This window comes from Felis catus, chromosome D2, assembly GCF_018350175.1.
Source record: "Felis catus isolate Fca126 chromosome D2, F.catus_Fca126_mat1.0, whole genome shotgun sequence".
Lineage (NCBI taxonomy): Eukaryota > Metazoa > Chordata > Mammalia > Carnivora > Felidae > Felis > Felis catus.
In genome coordinates, this window is record NC_058378.1 from 19,041,715 (window position 1) to 19,059,004 (window position 17,290).

At 44.9% G+C, this 17,290-nt stretch overlaps 1 protein-coding gene across 1 annotated transcript in view; it reads left to right on the forward strand.

The window, feature by feature from the left end:
- LOC102901250 (centriole, cilia and spindle associated protein) overlaps positions 1 to 11,033 on the forward strand; it is a 30,393-nt gene extending 19,360 nt beyond the window's left edge. Inside the window, exons 5-7 of the mRNA XM_023240446.2 lie at positions 6,529 to 6,797; positions 8,340 to 9,135; positions 9,527 to 11,033. Coding sequence (XP_023096214.2) covers positions 6,529 to 6,797; positions 8,340 to 8,516 — 446 coding nt within the window. The 3' untranslated portion in view covers positions 8,517 to 9,135; positions 9,527 to 11,033. The remainder of the gene's footprint in view (positions 1 to 6,528; positions 6,798 to 8,339; positions 9,136 to 9,526) is intronic.
- Positions 11,034 to 17,290: the final 6,257 nt, after the last annotated feature.

A 17,290-nucleotide genomic window follows, 5' to 3' on the forward strand; every position in this document is an offset into this window, starting at 1 on the left:
GGGGTTCAGTGTGTGTCCTGTGGGACTTTCTCCCGCAGGGGGTTAGGATTCGTCCTACTCAGTTCTCAAGGTCACTTCTACGTCCTCATCTATGTTCCAGCTTCCAGAATTGTATGGACACCTGCTGCCTGGTGTCATTGTCTCCCTTGCTTTTTGTCCTATGGGTTATGCGTTTTTTCCTTCACTTTAGTGGGCTTTTGGGAGGAAGGGACTATATGCACATGTCATCAGTGCGTATTAAGCCTAAATTCCATTTGCTGTATTTTTACTTAGATTTACTAAAAAAAAATTTTTTTAATCTTTATTTTTGAGAGAGAGAGACAGAGAGAGAACAAGTGGGGGAGGGTCAGAGAGAGAGGGAAACAGAATCTGAAGCAGGCTTCAGGCTCTAAGCTGTCAGCACAGAGCCCAACGTGGGGCTCGAACTCACGGACTGTGAGATCATGACCTGAGCCAAAGTCGGACGCTTAACCGCTTAACTGACTGAACCACCTAGGCGCCCACTTAGGTTTATTTTTTACTTCCTTCTTGATCAGTCTTGCCAGAGATTTGTGAATTTTATTAGTTTTTTTCCCCCAAACTAACTCTAGACTCTGTGGATTTTCTTTATTAATATGTCTTTATTGATCCATGATCTTTTCTTCCCTTACGCTTTGTAAGATGGGTGCTTCGCGTTGATTTTTTTTTTTTTTTTTTTTTTTACCTGCTTTTCTTTTTGGATGTGTTGATTTCAGGTTGTAAATTTCCCCACAGTTACTGCTTTAGCTATACTGTCAGTTGAGTAGGATGAATCTTAACTCCCTGCAGGAGAAAGACCCGCATTTTGTTATATAGTATTTTATTTACTTAAGCAAAATCATTATGATTCTTAAAATACATGAAAAAATTAACAAACCTTAACACTTATGTATATAATACAAACATAAGGAAATGTATTTATCTTAAAAAAAAAAAAAGGACTATATCCTAAAAGCATACTACAAACGTTACGCTTAATGAAGAAACTGCAGAAGCATTTCTAATAAGGTCAGGATTAAGGAAGGAATGCCTTCCATCACCACTTTTTTTTAATTGTTAAAAATTATGGTAAAATCTGCTAACTCGCTCCGCCATTTAACCATCGGTAAGTGTGGCATTGAGTGCATTCCCATCTTTGTGCAAGCATATGATTTATTTTTGATCCGTGCGTTATTTAGAAATGTTTTTAAATTTCAAAACTGGAGATTTTAAAAAGTTACTTATTTTTGGGGCGCCCGGGTGGCTCAGTCGGTTGAGTGTCCGACTTCGGCTCAGGTCATGATCTCACGGTTCGTGAGTTCGAGCCCCACATCGGGCTCTGGGCTGACAGCTCGGAGCCTGGAGCCTGTTTCAGATTCTGTGTCTCCCTCTCTCTCTCTGCCCATCCCCACTCATGCTGTGTCTGTCTCTGTCTTAAAAATAAATAAAACATTTAAAAAGTTAAAAAAAAAAGTTACTTCTTTTTGTTGTTTTATCAAGGTGATTTACACTATAATTACACCATAATTATCCACTATATAGAGGGTACATTCTGTTTGATTTCAATTTTGTAAATATATTAAGATTTGCTTTAGAGACTCAGATGTGTAAATTCTTGTAAACGTTCCATTTCACCACATTATATATTCTGTAGTTATGGGATGCAGGGTTGTATGTATAGCCACTCGGTCAAATGTGTTAATTCTGTTGTCCAGTGTCTTCAAAACAGACCCTCCAATAAAACTGAGCGGCCCGGTGGACGTGTTCTCTCTTTGTATCATCCGGCATGGTAGTTCCTAGCCACGTGGGGTTATTGAGCACTTAAACTCTGATCGGCTTAACTGAGGAATCGAATCTTTACTTTTATTTAATTTTCCTTTACGCTTATAGTTGATAGCCACGCGTATTGGCTAGCACAGCCCTACACCAAGACTGAATTTATTTTTGTTTGACTGTCCTGTCAGCTCCTGAGAAAGGGGCATTCTAATCCTCTCCCACAATGGCGATGACCGCTGTTTTTTGTTCCTCTGAGAAGGTCTTTGGTTTAAACTTCAGCCCTCCAGGTAAGATCTTGACCCGTATGGTCACATGCACTCACCTGACAGCAGGCAAGAGTTTCATAAATATTAATATTGGGCTGATAGGTTCTGTCTCTTCTGCATTTTCCGTCTTTGTCTCCTGCTGCTGCAGACGTACTTGGGTTGGTTTCTTTCTTTTAAGTGTTACGGAGAGTAAATGCAACGATTTGATAGCCTGTAAATGGAAAATTGCTCCCGCTGGCCCTTCCTTCTTGTCTTCTGTCCTTACGAGGCCGCCCATCTTTTGCAGTACATTCATAAGCGCGTTTGCAAAATTATTTGCAGGGATAACTTGGCCCAGGGTCTCTAGAGAAGAGTTTACTTCTTTGTACCGGGCGCCTGTGGACCCTCGGGATTTTTAACATCAGTCTTTGTTTATCTGTGGGGGGGGAGGGCTGGTCCGGTAGCTCATGGTTAGCAGAACTAGGCCTCCTCCACTCTGTCCGGTACGCAGCCCACCGTGACCTGGTGCCCCGACCCCGCGTCCCCCTCTGTCAGCAGTGAGGCGGCCTGCTTGCCCAATGCCGAGTCTCTTCCCCCTCGTCTGACGGACCCCCTCCCCCCTGCGGTGTTGAACACTGTTCACGGCTGCCTCCTTTACCAACGCTCTTCCCGTAGTTTCTCTCCTGGTGAGTTTTCCTCCTTTTCTAGCTATTCTTTCTCCCTCTTAGGCTCTCCTTCTTCAGCCTGGCTGCTCCTTAAATAATGGTGGCCCTAGGGGCCTGACTCTCTGTCCCCTCCTCTGACTCCGCGTTGCTTCCTGGATGATCTGTTCCACGTCCAGACCTCAGCTCCCACCTGCTGGCTCACTACCTTGTCTCCTGGCTTCATGGGCCTGCTGAGTTGTTCCAGAAGTATCTCCCATCCGACGCCGCAAGTATCCTGTCTTTATCCTTGGGTGGACCTCTGTCAGAGGATAGCAGGACCATCCCCACTAAACATCTGTGGGAGCCGTGGACTCCTCTTTGCTCCCAGGGCCGCGGGGCGTCTGTCGTCTTCACCGGTCTGTCGCACTGTTGCTGGGCCGTCTGCTCTGGAGAGGCCTCGGTACCTCGGTACCTGCTCTGGAGAGGCTCGCTGTTCTGATCAGTGTGTGGTTCACAGGTGCCCAGTGAGTCTGAGCACCTGCCAGGCTCGGTGGGCCCCCTTCTGGTCCTTTCTCTCCCCTCTCCACCCCTACCGTGACTCCTGGGCCCCACTGGCCCCCACTTCCCACCTCACCCCCAGACTCTGCCGTTGTTTGCTAGCTGGCCTTTCTGTCCTCGCCTCTCTCGCTCATCCTTCACGTTGGTAGCTGGAGGCCCTAGCCCTAAAATGCAAATAGGGCCATGTTGCTTTTTCAGCTTACAATCCTTTAGTGATTCTTCATTTTCAGGAGAAAATGAAACTCCTGAGTTTGGTGTGGAAAGTCTCCTCCTTTGCCACCCGCTCCATGCCTTCATCCACAGACTCTCTCTGGACCTGTCATTTTGAACTATTTATATTCCCTTTTCTTTCCGGGCCTTTGGACAAGACATTCCCTCTTGCTGGGACTCTCTTTTTCTCTTTTCTTCCTGACTAGTTTGTCCTTTAACCTAAATCATTATTCCCTTCTCTGGGCAGGCTTCTCTGGAAGACCTGGGTTAGACACATACAGACCAGGAGAGGAAGAGAAGGAAGGGAACTTTGGTGGAGTCAAGGTCATTGCTGAGGATAGAAGATAGAAATGACAGACGACAATCTGTCAAGACTTCACGCTTGTGATACTTCAAGATACTTCCTATCCAGGGGCTTACTCTAAAGGGAATGTGGGCAATAAATAAATAAATAAAAATAAATAAATAAATAAATAAATAAATAAATAAATAAATGGAATGTGGGCAAAAAAATGAATAAATAAAAATAAATAAATAAAGGGAATGTAGGCAGAAGGAAGAAAAGAGTCACAACCAGAAATAGGAAGGGACAAGAATGTGTCCTAAAGAGGTGATGAGGCTTTAGAATAGCAATCTGTAAAGTCATCACCTAGAGCCAAATTCTGGAGCATTTGAAGTGAGGGGTATCCTTAAGACCTAAACAGCTCGGGTAAGTGAAATGGAGTTGTAGATGCATAAGGAGCCATTATTCAAAAGACTGAAATTAAATCACTCTATTGCATCATACACACAAATTAACTCAAGTGGATTGAAGACTCGGATGTAAGACCTGAAACCATAAAATTCCTAGAAGAAAACATGGGCAGTGAGCTCCTTGGCAATTGGTCTTAGCAATGTTTTTTTTTTCCGGATCTGATTCCAAAGGCAAAGGAAACAAAAGCAAAAATAAATGGGACTACAACAAGCTGAAAAACCGCGCAGCAAGGGAAAGAAAGCATCAACAGAATAAAAAGGCAGCCCACTGAATGGGAGAAGATATTTGCCTAAGGGGTTAAATATCCAAAATACATCAAGAACTCACACAACTCAACAACAAAGCACCAAACAACCCAAGTGAAACACGTGCACGGGGTGTGAATAGACATTCTTCCAAAGAAGATACACAGATGGCCGGTAGGCATGTGACAAGATGTTAAACATCAGTCATTAGCAGGGCAGCGCAAATCAAAACCACAATCAGCTATCTCCTCACACCTGTTAGAATTGCCATTACCAAAAAGGCAAGAGATGACAGGTGGTGTGAGGATGTGGAGGAAAGGGAACCCTCCTGTACTTGGTGGGGCTGTAAGTTGGTACAGCCACTATGGCAGACAATATGGAGGGAGATTCCGCAAAAAGGTAAGAGGAGAACTAACCATATTATCCAACCATTTCCCTTCTGGGTATTAAGCTGAGGAATACAAAAACACTAATTCGAAACGACATAGGCACCCCCATGTTTATTCTAGCATGAGTTACGATAGTCAAGATAGGGAAACAACCCTAAGTGTCCACCGGTTGACGTTGACGAGTGGGTAAAGAAGATAAGGCATATATACACACAATGGAGTGTTCCTTACCCAGCCACAAAAAGAAGAAGGAAATCTTCCCTTTGGAACACCACGGGTGGGTCTAGCAGGTTTCAGACCAAGTGAAAGAGGTCAGACGGAGAAAGACAGATGCCATGCGATCTCACCTAGAAAACAAGACAAAGGAACAAAAAACAAAAGCAAACTCCTAGATCCAGAGGACAAGTTGGCGGTTACCAGAGGGGAAGGGAGTTGGGGGAAGGCTGCGTGGCCGAGGGGACTCAACTGCGTGGTGACCGGTGGTAACTAGACTTACCGTGGTGATCAGTCTGTAGTGTCTACAGATACCAAATTATAGTGCCGTGCACCTAAAGGTCATATGATGTTGTATGCCGATCTTACGTCAGTAAAAACAACCAAACAAAAAAAAAAAAGGAAATTCGGGCCGAAACGAAACATGGGATCACGAAGCGTTGAAACAACATCGCATAACTTTTACAACAAATAAAGGGTCTATAAAAAGTAATGAGCGGCCAAATGATAAAATGTTGTCAAGGGAAGTAGGTATGTTCTAGAGCACATCCTTCATGTCTGACGTTCACCTCAGAAAGGGCCAGTCCCATTTTCCTTGAGGATTGCTCCAGCTCTGCTGGTAGGCTTTAGGGCTGTGTAGACCCTGAGCCCTGATTCATGCAGTCATTTCTATCTCAAGTGTTGGGGAAGCCCTCTTATTTTTTTATTTTTATTTTTTTTTATTTTTATTTTTTATTGTTTTTTCAATATATGAAATTTATTGTCAAATTGGTTTCCATACAACACCCAGTGCTCATCCCAAAAGGTGCCCTCCCCACACCTCCAGCTCTTCATGCTGGGAATCCATAGTGAGTAACTATGGAAACCGCTCCCGATTGTGACTGAGGACTGTTCAAGCTAAGGTGGGCAGCTTACTCTTTCTTACAGCATGTTAAGAGCCACAGGGAGCTCTCCATATTCGTGGCACCTCAAAAAGAAATGAAATTGAGCACGTCAAGAGCCGTAGGGAGGTTTCCGTAATCATGGTGCACCAGAAAGAAACGGGATCCCGGAACTTGAGTTGAGTGACTTCACACCTAACCTTTTACATCTGCTGAGAGATTACCGCAAATCCCGATCTGTTTCTGAAGTGAGGCCTTGATGATTGGACTTCCCTTGGGGGTGTGGAGAAAGCCATGAGGCTGTGGTGCTTTTTAGGTTTTAATATTTAATTGGGATGCTTGATATCGGACTGTGAGTGAGAGTTGTGGCTTTCGAATAGGTTTGGTCCAGCCTTGGTGGATTTGCTGTTGATTTTAAAATGGGCCAGACCATTTGAAAGGTATAACCCTGACTTGGTTTTGTATTTCTTGCTTACTTGGACTCGTGAATTGAGCCGTTACGGCATGAAGCGTTATGAATTTCACAACCCAGCTATTTGAAGTGATTATATAGAAACGTGATTTTAAAGCATTCTCGTCTTGTTTTATCTCCTTTTTTTTTCTTTTCTTTCAAAAGCACTGCCAGTGAAAGACATAAAAGAAAAACCTGAACAACAGGTCAGAGCAAAAGAGACTGACAAGTTACCCAGCAGTACTGAACCTCGACAGCAACCAAGTGCCTTATTTGCTAGAGGAAATAGGAAAGCAGCCAAAAGTCCTCAAAGATCATCAACTAAAATAAAGGAGAAGAAGCATCCGTTTGCTCTTTATGGGTGGGGAGAAAAACAGACCGATACAGGAAGCCAAAAAACTCACAACGTCTGCGCGTCTGCCCCCGTGCATGAGGTGGGTTCGTGGGCACCTGGCCGTCACTGCTTTTCCTTGGAGGCTGGGGGTTGGGCTGCGTTCCCGTCATCGGGTGTCCTATTCTGTGATCACCGCGGTGCTTTGGGGTCATGGTAGATCTTAGGAGATGGCAGGGTGGGCCAAGGAAAGCCTGGAATTTGGGCATCTGATTGGCAAACAGATTGAGGGTGTCAGCTCCCTGGAGATCGAGGGGTGTTGCTGGGAATTAGCTAGGATTTGGAAGATTTACCAACATGGAACCAGGAGAAGAAGTGGCTGGAGTCAGGGTTTTCAAGTTCCGGGGGGGTGGGGGGGGCGCAGGTGCAGAGGAGGAGCCCAGCGGGGCTGGTGGCTGCCTGTGTAGATGTGCCGTGGGCCTCTTGAGAGGTTTCTGGTTCCTGTGGCTTTGATAACTGGTATTCCTCGACTCCCTTGTTATCTTTTGTTAGATTGATTCTGTAGTTCTTGACACCTACCGTAGATTCCCTTTGGCTCTTTGAGTTCAATTCGGATGACTGTGTTTTCCCCTGCTCATCCACAGCCAGTGCCTTTTACTCATTGGAGCCTTAGTTGTCCTCTTTTTTTTTTTTTTTTCCATGTTTATTTACTTATTTTTGAGAGAGAGCACAAGCTGGGGAGAGAGAGAGGGGAAACTCAGAATCCAAAGCAGGCTCCAGGCTCAGCTGTCGGCACAGAGCCCGACCCCGGGCTTGAACCCACGAACCGTGAGCTCGTGACCTGAGCCGAAGTCAGACACTTAACCGACTGAGCCACCGAGGTGCCCCCAGTTGTCCTCTCAGTCCCGAGAACACGTCTGACCAGAGGTCTTCGTGTGTGCAGCCATAAAGCAATTACATATGTTAGCACTGACATGACTAAGTCGGCCTAAAGCAAAGAACGAATGAAAAGAAGCAGAAAATACAAAGAATTTGGATTCTGATGAATTACCATGATCAGATTTTTACTGAACAGACTTCTGAGCGAACCCTAGCAGATGGTGTTATTTGGAGTGATATTTGAGACAATGGAGCTGTGGTTTAACAAAAGACTGGCTATTACATGGGATTAAGTTCAACAGAGTTCGTCTGTAGCATGAAACGTCTTAAGTGGTAAAAGTCCTTTAATGGAATACTTATCCAGGCTTACTGCTAAGCGTCTTCAATAATTTTCCAGAGCCAGTTTCTAGAGACACATGCAAATTAGTTGCTTACCATTTATACCTAAAATTTAATGTCCGTTTTTTATTGTTTAGCGCCTTGGTCACTGACCAGGGGCAAGGGGATGGCTTTTCTGGAGGAGCTATTATACCTGGGAGAAAGGGATATGATGAAGCCGGGCTGGCCTCTGCCCTGGTTTCCATCCAGCTGATACAGGAATCTACAGGAAGGAAGAGTGCCGAATTCTCTGGAAGAGGGAAAAAAAGGTCCTGGGGGTAGTAAATATTCATCGCAAATATTCTTGAAAATGAGTATAAAAGCCACGTAAGTTATTATACTTTTATTTTAGAAGTAACAATAATCTTTTTATTTTTGAGTAATTTAGATTCACGAATCAGCATTACGAGCCAAGAACAGAAGACAGGTGGAAAAAAGGAAATTGGTCACTCAGAGGCAGCGTGCTCACTCTGTAGACGTGGAGAAAAACCGAAAGATAAAGCCTTCCTCCTCGGAGAACCCATGGATGACAGAGTACATGAGATGCTATTCGGCAAGAGCTTAAAGGCCGAAACAGTTGCTTGGACAGCCTCTTCAAAAGAGTGTAAATGAAAAGAAAGAAGAAACAAAACAAAAGAAAACAGACATAGATTTAAGAAACCAGCTGATTATGCAAGGTTTTCCATAGGGAATGTCCAAAAGATTGCTCTATTTCAGTGAACCCTGGTCACCTACCTCAGTAGTAGGGCGACAGTTGAAGCCATAGATATTTGGTTATTTATGAAGCTCAGTCCCTAATATTTGATATTCTTATAAGGGTTTTTGTTTTAAAGCATCTTAATCTTTTCAGATACCGCCACCGAATGCCTTTAAATGGCTATTGATGCTTAACATTCAGTCTTCTCTGTCAGTGTAGCCGGAGCCTGTTTTCATCCTGTCCTGAGTAACTTTCCAGATTCCATAGTGAGGAAGATCATTCCGACCTGTAGCTTAAGACTCATTTTCCTTACGCGTGGTTTTCTTCGTGAAAGAACGGCTCATCGAAAGGGAGTTTCGACACTAACATCGATTCCTTGTATAGTGACGCCAGAACCCCCGCAGTTCCTGAAAAAGTAAACTTATTCGTCTTTCAATTATGGCACCACTTTACACAGACCGTGATATTTAAGAATTATCTGGGCTGGGTGAGGGTCCTCTTTTCTCTTTAAATTGTCATCTGGGCACTTTCTATCTCATACAGATTTTAATCGATCGAACGCAGTCCCGTACGTAAAGTGCCAGTGCGGTGTGTTGAGAGGAGTACTGAACTTCTTTTGTGAAACTTTTCTTTTTATTATTGCAACTTTCTTAACACATAACGGGAGAAGCAGCTTCTTGCTGCGGTCCAGCCTTGTGGCATGTACGCGCTGCGGACTCTTGCCTCTTCTTTAATAGTTGGCCGTGACATTTAGAACTTCCCGTGTGAAATTTCACTTAGCGATGTTGAGGTGGTCTTGCGCACGGGGAGGGGGATGACATCCAGATACCAGTTAGAGGTGTGGCTTACCCCTGCTTTCTCCACTTTTTCCTCTACAGAACTCATTCGTAACAAAGCCTTGACGACGTACGTGGTTCAGACTTCCGCTGAAATGCGTTTCTCCCGGATTCCTAGCCAGTGGAATGAGACGATGGTGGTGTTTGTCTAAGGCACGGATGTTGAGCATGTAAATAAAGTGCTCCTTCCCTGGTACATTTCCTTTGGGGTAGAACAAAATGGTTTCAAGGAATGCTGGTTTCCATCCAGCTGATACAGGAAACTACAGGAAGGAAGCGTGCCGAATTCTCTGGAAGAGGGAAAAAGGGTCCTTTGCCTGGGCCAGGCTAGCACCTGTAGATGGGTGAATAAAATTTGCTATTAGGTGTGAGGTTGAACATTCCCTTGCTGTTTTTACTCTGGATCTTGGAAGTGTTGTCAATTTTTACTTTTTTTTTTTTTTTTTAAAGTAGGCTCCAGGCCCAGTGTGGGGCTAGAACTCATGACCCTGAGACCAAGAGTATGCTCTACCAATTGAGCCAACCAAGCCCCCCATAGTCAATGTCTAAAACACAAATATGTTATATTCCACATAAAATCTTCACACAGTGTCCTCTTACAACTGTATAAGCTTTGAAAACTCAAGAATCGTGAGCTTTAAAAAAAAGAAGACTTTTTAAATACTTGCATCATTCTGAGGTGAATCCTTTTACATAGAGAGCTCTCCTAATCATTGAGATGGGTATTTAACAGGAAGTTCTATATGTCGGTCCAAAACAACCCTGCTAATAATCCCGGTGAACGTGACTGTCGTTATTAAAGTCCTTAAACACTGCAGGTACCTAAGGATCAAATTAACGTGGCATTGTGATGGTGCAGCTGACTGTGAAAACTGTTCCTTCCAAAGCCCTTCGTGCTCCTTTGTGTTTAGGCATCCAGCTCAAGCGTTCCTGTTGCACCTGACAATCTCCGGGAAGATGGCCTTGGGTGTAGGTCAGGTTCCACACTGACGGGCTGCCTTAGAAACCCAGCTTCCTCTCGGCTTTACCAAGCCGGACTCCCTCCCCTTTAGGGAACAGACTCGTATTTAATGTGCTTCCTACTGGCAACTCCAGATGGGGACAAAACCTAGAAGGCAATATTGGCCAGTTTTACCCCTTTTTTAAGTAGAAGACCAATGGACAGGATTTTTAAAGTACTTTTCGTGTGCATGAACAATGAGTACATCAGCCTGAATTAACTGTGAGTCCCCTTCCCATGTCCAAGTCATTAGTTGGTGAGGGTGTCTTTTTAGGGGTGAAAATCACCTTTGGAGCCCATGAAGTTTTTTAAGCGGTAACAATTTGATGGTCTGACTGTTCCCTTCATTCTAGAAACTCATGTTCCTAATTCTTATAAATCGTGTTCCTAATTCTTGGGACAGCGTGGAAGACAGCAAGCTGGTTTAAAATTACCTTTCATGTTGAAAAGTCTGAAACGGAAAATCCAGTGAGAATATGGAATAAAATAATTGCTGCCTAAGATTCTCTTTTTTAAATTTTGGTTTTAAAATTAAAAGTTTGCCATAAACATGGTTTCTGTGTTACTTTTATTAAGAGCAGTAATCGGATACTAAGTAACATTTAGCAACTCTGCTGGACCAAGGCAAATGCCAAGTGAATAGAAATCTATTTCTTTTTTTGAAAAAATATTTTGAAATACTTTTTTAAGTGTATCTTTATTGATTTTGAGAGACAGAGCAAGCAGGGGACGGACAGAGAGAGAGGGAGACAGAATCCCAAGCAGGCTCCACACTGCCAGCACAGAGCCCGATGTGGGGCTCGAACTCGCGAACCACAAGATCATGACCTGAGCCAAACTCAAAGAGTCGGACGCTTAACCGACTGAACACCCAGGCGCCCCTATTCTTTCATTTTAAACCTAAAAGGCTGCTCTTATTTAGGAGGTATCAAAATACTCAGTACCTCTGGGTTTTATATATATATATATATATATATATATATATATATATATATATATGTATGTATATACACACACACACACACACACACACATACATATACTCCTATATATATATATATATATATGAACTCCACCGCGGTAACATTTCTAAGTACATATATACATTTTTTAAAAGTTTACTAAAGGTATAATAGGGTATAGATTCTCTGAATTGCTCATGATGTAGTAGGCACCTATTTATGGTACTTCATATGTAATACCTTTGTCATTGTTTCATTAAATAAAAATTGCCAATAACTTGAAAGGTGTGTGTGTGAGGTCACTCAAACTCTGTAAACTGCACGGAAGAATGGTGTCTGTGAGCCAGTAGACGTCACCCCCCCCCCAAAAAAAAAAAAACAAAAAACTCTCCTCCCCAAACAGAATTTTGTGCAATTGGCAGAGTTAAAAAAAAAAAAAATTCTAGTGATAACCTTCCTCCTTTGACTTGAAATGCTGTACTGAGCATAAACTTTAAAAATGGAATGTTATCGTACTTGGTATTTAAAATGTTCAAAAGTATTATTGGCAAGGAGGGAGAGAGGCGAAGCATATGTTAGAAGTGAAAACAACTTTTCTGAGTAAAAAATAGGTTTACACTGGATTAGATACAAAATGGTGCTAATGTTTCTTTATCTTGATTCTGTGTTTGGTTTGATACTAAAATGCTAATGCCTGACTCATAAGGCCCCTGCTATATAGTTTGGTGATAAGTTCACATTTAAAAAGCAATACTGGGGCACCTGGGTGGCTCAGTTGGTTAAAAAGCCATACTAAAAATGTGACCTGATCATTTCAAATGCTTTTGAAATGGAGTTTTTGGACAGCAGGGTGAATAGGGAGTAATACAGTGTAAGAACACACTTAATCCCAAATTCTAGGCAAGGAGCTATGTCGACATTATTGGCCCAGATTTGCTCCCTTCAAGCCTAGTAGCGTAAAAGGGAAATAAATTGCTTCTTTAACACTTATTTCCATTTTGAAAGTCAGGACACCTGCATGAAGACATTGGAAGCCTCTCTTGAGATTTCTTTCACAATTTGCAAAACTGTACTTAAGAACAGTCCCTCCCCCCTGCCCCCCTCCCGCCATGTTGTTTTATGGTTATTTTGAGTAGTGCCTTCCCTTTAACATTCTGAAGGAATATAAGGCCTACTTACAATCCCAAAGCTCAGGCGATGAGAATTCTGGGTTGTCTTTTCGAAGAACTACGTATTTGCTTGTAGCTTCTATGTAATGTTGCAATTACTTGGAAAAATGTGAATAAACTTAGGATTATGGGCTGAAACTTCTGTGGGAAATACTTCTGAGCAGTAGATCAATGGCTATGTGTACGACGCATGATCACATTGACTCCTGAATGGGTTTTTTTTCCCTCAGACAAATGTTACCAAGATACATTACACCCAGGAAAAGATGCTTTCTGGATATCCGCTTTGAGTTGAACGATAAGTGTTTCGTCGTCGTTTCGCTCACGTCTTCCCGTTTTGAAAATTACAAAAGCAATAATGCGTGCATGCTTAGAATCGTTCAAAAAGAGGTATGGAGTAAAAGGTGGAAGTTCTTTCGACACCACCCCTGCGCCGAAATTCCTTCTTCGAGGAAACCCGGGTCAGGTTGCGTAGGTAAGCTTGAAGACCTTCTTCCCTAGGCACTTACCTGTGGAGCCACACAGACCCTTTCTTCGGTGCACAAATACGCAATAGTGCCATACGCCTTCTAGGTCTTTCAATATCACGGGGAAGATTTGTTGTTCCGGGTTACGTGGAGTTAACACACACCTTCCTTTCCCTTCTCGCTGAACACGGCTGCGAAGCCCGGACAGAATGTATGGCGCCACCACTGGACGACACGAAGAAGTAAGTAGCACCAAGCAGGTTGGGGAGAACCCCAGAATTCCAAGCACCCCCGAGGTGGTGAGTGTGCCGGCTTCGTGTTCCTCTGGTTCTCCCAGCCGGAACGCAACGCAGCCCCAGATGCAGCAGTGGGCACGGTGGTGCCGGGATCCTAGAGAAGCCAGGCTTGAGAAACACAAATGCTAGAGCCCAGAAAGTGGGGGAAATGCCTGCTTCTTCCCCTTCTTTGTCTCCATGTTTCAGGCGAGGCCTCCCTCGGCTGCCAACAGGAGGCCTGCGGGAGCCGAGAGTCTGAGGGAAGGGAATTTCTCTTCCATTTGGTAGAGCTGTGGCACCAAGGAGGTAAGGCTGAGCCCGTGTGCTCGCCCTCCTCTCTCAAGGACGGGGCTCGGTTACAGGAGTGGGCCGGAAGTGGTGGGCTAGAGGACCCAGAAAGTGCTGGGGAGAGAGTAGCGAGGGAAGAGCTCACGCAAGTGACTCCGCGAGGTTATTCTCGAGCTCTGGCTCAGCCCTGACCTGCTCACCTGTTCACGCCGTGCACCCGAGGAGCTGGTCCTAATTGGCGTACCAAGCACATCTGAGACCTGAGCTGATAGGAAGATTCCCTCCCCGGGTCTCCCAGGGGTCCCATGATGGTGACAGATCCAAATAGCACTGCAAAGGCTTGGAAAACCGCACTGACGTGAGAACCAGCACTCACAGAACGTATGGCCCAAACCTAACCAGACTGATTACTTGCCAAGACAAAGCTCAGCGTTCTCCATAGGATTGGCTCCCACCTCCTCATGCAACATTCAAAATGCCTAGGATTACTGTAGAGTTCAACACAAGTCCTCCATTCCGATCAACAGAGAAGAAAGGAAAAATTTCAGGGTCAGGTCATAGCGATGAGGGACCATAAGGCAAGTTGAGGGCCAAGCACAAGCTAGCACAACCCCCCGCCCCACCAAGGTGGGATAAGTGTGATGTTCCTCAGGCACTCCTGGCTGCCCAAGAACAAAGGAAAGGACAGAAAGCAAATGGTTAAACTGCTAGTCTCCATCAGTTTACAAATATCTCATCAATAGATCTCCAGGAACTCCCCACTACCTTAATGATAATGCTTCGCCAGAGGGAAAAACAACCTTAGCTTGACAATAGCTAGGCCTCCAGTAATCTGTAACTCCTCTTTAGCATATGGAAATTCCTTTAAGAAACTGACTCTTGACTTTACCTCCCCTCCAAACTCCAAGGTAGATAAGCAGTCACTCTGCACAACCCCAGGGCAGCTCTTCCTGCCCACGGGTCCTGTCCCCATGCTTTAATGAAATCACCTTTTGTACCAAAGACGTCTTCAAGAGTTCTTTCTTGGCCATCGGCTCCAGACCCCACGAACCCCACCATCACCCCCAAACCCCATCAGTAGGAGTCACAGCACGAGAAGAGCAAGCATAATGCTGTATAAACATCTGCGGAAATGAGGGGCTGACAACCTCCCGAGTAAGCCGAGTGAACGGGAAACGGGTTCAACCCAAAGAAATCCAAGCCAGACACGTCATAAACAGTCGAAAACTAAAAGACATCTTGAAAGCAGCCGGAGAAAACGAAACGTTACCTATAGGGGAGAGTTCAAACGACAGTCCATTTTTTCATCACGAACTAAGGAGGCCAGAAAAAGGGACACATCTCTTAAAGTGCTGAAAATAACTGAGAACTCAGGATTCTCTATCCTGTGGAATATCCCTCAGGAATGAAGGGTAAAATGGAGACATCTTCAGATGAGAATAGCTAAGAGAATTCATAGCTGGCAGATCTGCTTTAAAGGAAGAGCCAAAAGATGTTCTTCAGACCAAAGAGGAAACTTGGACCGTTGGGAGTGAAGAAGAAGCAACAATGATAATATTCGGTCTTTGGCCCTCAGTTCCCAAAACAGTTCCAGAACCTTAAAGGCTTGTCTTCATGACAAGCCCCTTTCAATCACACCCGGAATTTGGGTTAATGAAGTGACTTTGGGAAGTACCCAAGGACGGGGGCTGGTTGCCCGAGGAACTCCTGCGATTAGGGGGTTGGAACTGCCAACCTCTGCCCTGACCTCTGGGGAGGGGAGGGGGCTGGAGATTGAGTTCAGTCATCGAGGACCAACCCTCAATCATGCCTGTGTCATGAGGCCTTCACAAAAACTCAGAAGGACAGGGTTTAGAGAGCTTCTGGGTTGGTGAACACAGGGAGATGTGGGAAAAGTGGTGTGCCCAGAGAGCATGGTAACGCCACACCCCGTCCCCCATACCTTGCCCTGCACGCCTCTTCCATCGGGCTGTTCCTGAGTTCTAGCCTCTTATAATAAACCAATAATCTAGTATGTAAAATTTCCTGATTTCTGTGAGCCACTGAAGCAATTTATTATTACCAAAAACATTCCTTAAACGTGTCCGCCATTTTTATCGTCCCTTTGGAGAACATAGTGTTTATACCCTGAGGTCTCCTCATGTTGCTCTAACTCCTTTGCTGACTTTGAAGTGAACTTCGTTCTCACGGTGCGAGAATCCATGTTAGGGCTTAGAGCTCGTATAATCCAAACCTCCTCATTTAAAAAGAGTCAGGGGAGGTCAGAGAGGAAATTGAATTGCTCAGACACCTCCCCCACGGTAAAATGGAGCCTGTGGATAATGGAGCGACCTGTGAGATCAGGACCTAAGCTGAAATCAAGAGTTGGATGCTCAACCCCCTGAGCCACCCAGGTGCCCTGGAAGTTTTCCGCTATTATTTCTTCAAATAAATTTTCTGCCCACTTTTGCCTCTCTTCTCCTTCGGGGATGCCTATAATGTGAATATTGTTATGCTTGACGGAGTCACTGAATGCCCTAAGTCCACCCTCGTTTTGCATAATTTTTTTCCTCTTACCTGCTCAGCTTTCCTACTTTCCATTAGTCTTTCCTCCAGGTCGCTGATTCGTTCTTCTGCTTCATCTAGTAAGCTGTTCTATCTGGTATGTTTTTAATTTTTTTTTTATTGTGTTCTTTATCTCTGATTGGTTCGTGTTTATCCAATTGTTAAGGGTCTTGCTGATGTCCTCCACTCTTTTCCCAAGTCCAGTGAGTATCTTTTTTTTTTTTTTTTTAATGTTTATTTTTGAGAGAGTGCAAGTGGGGGAGGGGCAGAGAGAGGGGGCCAGAGGATCCCATGCAGGCTCTGGGCTGACAGCGGCGAGCCCAGTGTAGGGCTGGAGCTCATGAACTGCGAGATCGTGACCTGAGCCAAGGTCCGACGCTCAACCGACTGAGTCCCCCCCAGTGAGTATCTTTATGATCATTACCTTAAATTCTCTCAGGCGTATTATCTCCATTTTGTTTAGGTCTCTCGCCGATTCTGTCCCATTCTTTTGTTTGGGACATATTCCTCTGCCTCCTCATTTTGTCTAACTTTCTGTATCTGCTTCTGTGTGGTAGGAAAGACGGCTACGTCTCCTGCCCTTGAAAGTAATGGTCTTCTGAAGAAGGGGTCCTGCAGTCCCCTGTTGTGCAGGGTCCCCTGTTTGCTAGAACCCGCTGTTTCAGGGGTCTCTCCTGTGGGTCCTGTGTGCACCCCGCACTAAACTGTGGCGGCACTTTTCCTGTGTTGTCCCCCGGGGAAGCTTTTGTTGGTGGGTGGGGCCTGAAGTCAGACCAGTTGTCTGCCTCCAGTCCACTGCTGGGGCCTCCGTCTGACTGGTGTGTGTCGTTCTTTCTCTCTCTGGGGCAGGAGTCACTGTGGAGTGGTGCTGGCCACTGTAGGGACTGCTCGCGCTCCCACCAGGACTGTGATAGTGCTGTGTGGGGACCCTGGTCAAGAGTGTATCCGAGAGGGCGGGTCCACCAAAGTATAGCACAGAGGGGCAGTGCTGGGGGGTTGGGTGGAGGGTGGGTGGGGGTGGGGGGGTGGTGGGCACCAGCAAGTTTGGCCTCCCTGCTGTCCCTCTGCACGGGGAGCCCTGCGGTGCCTGGATTGAGGCCG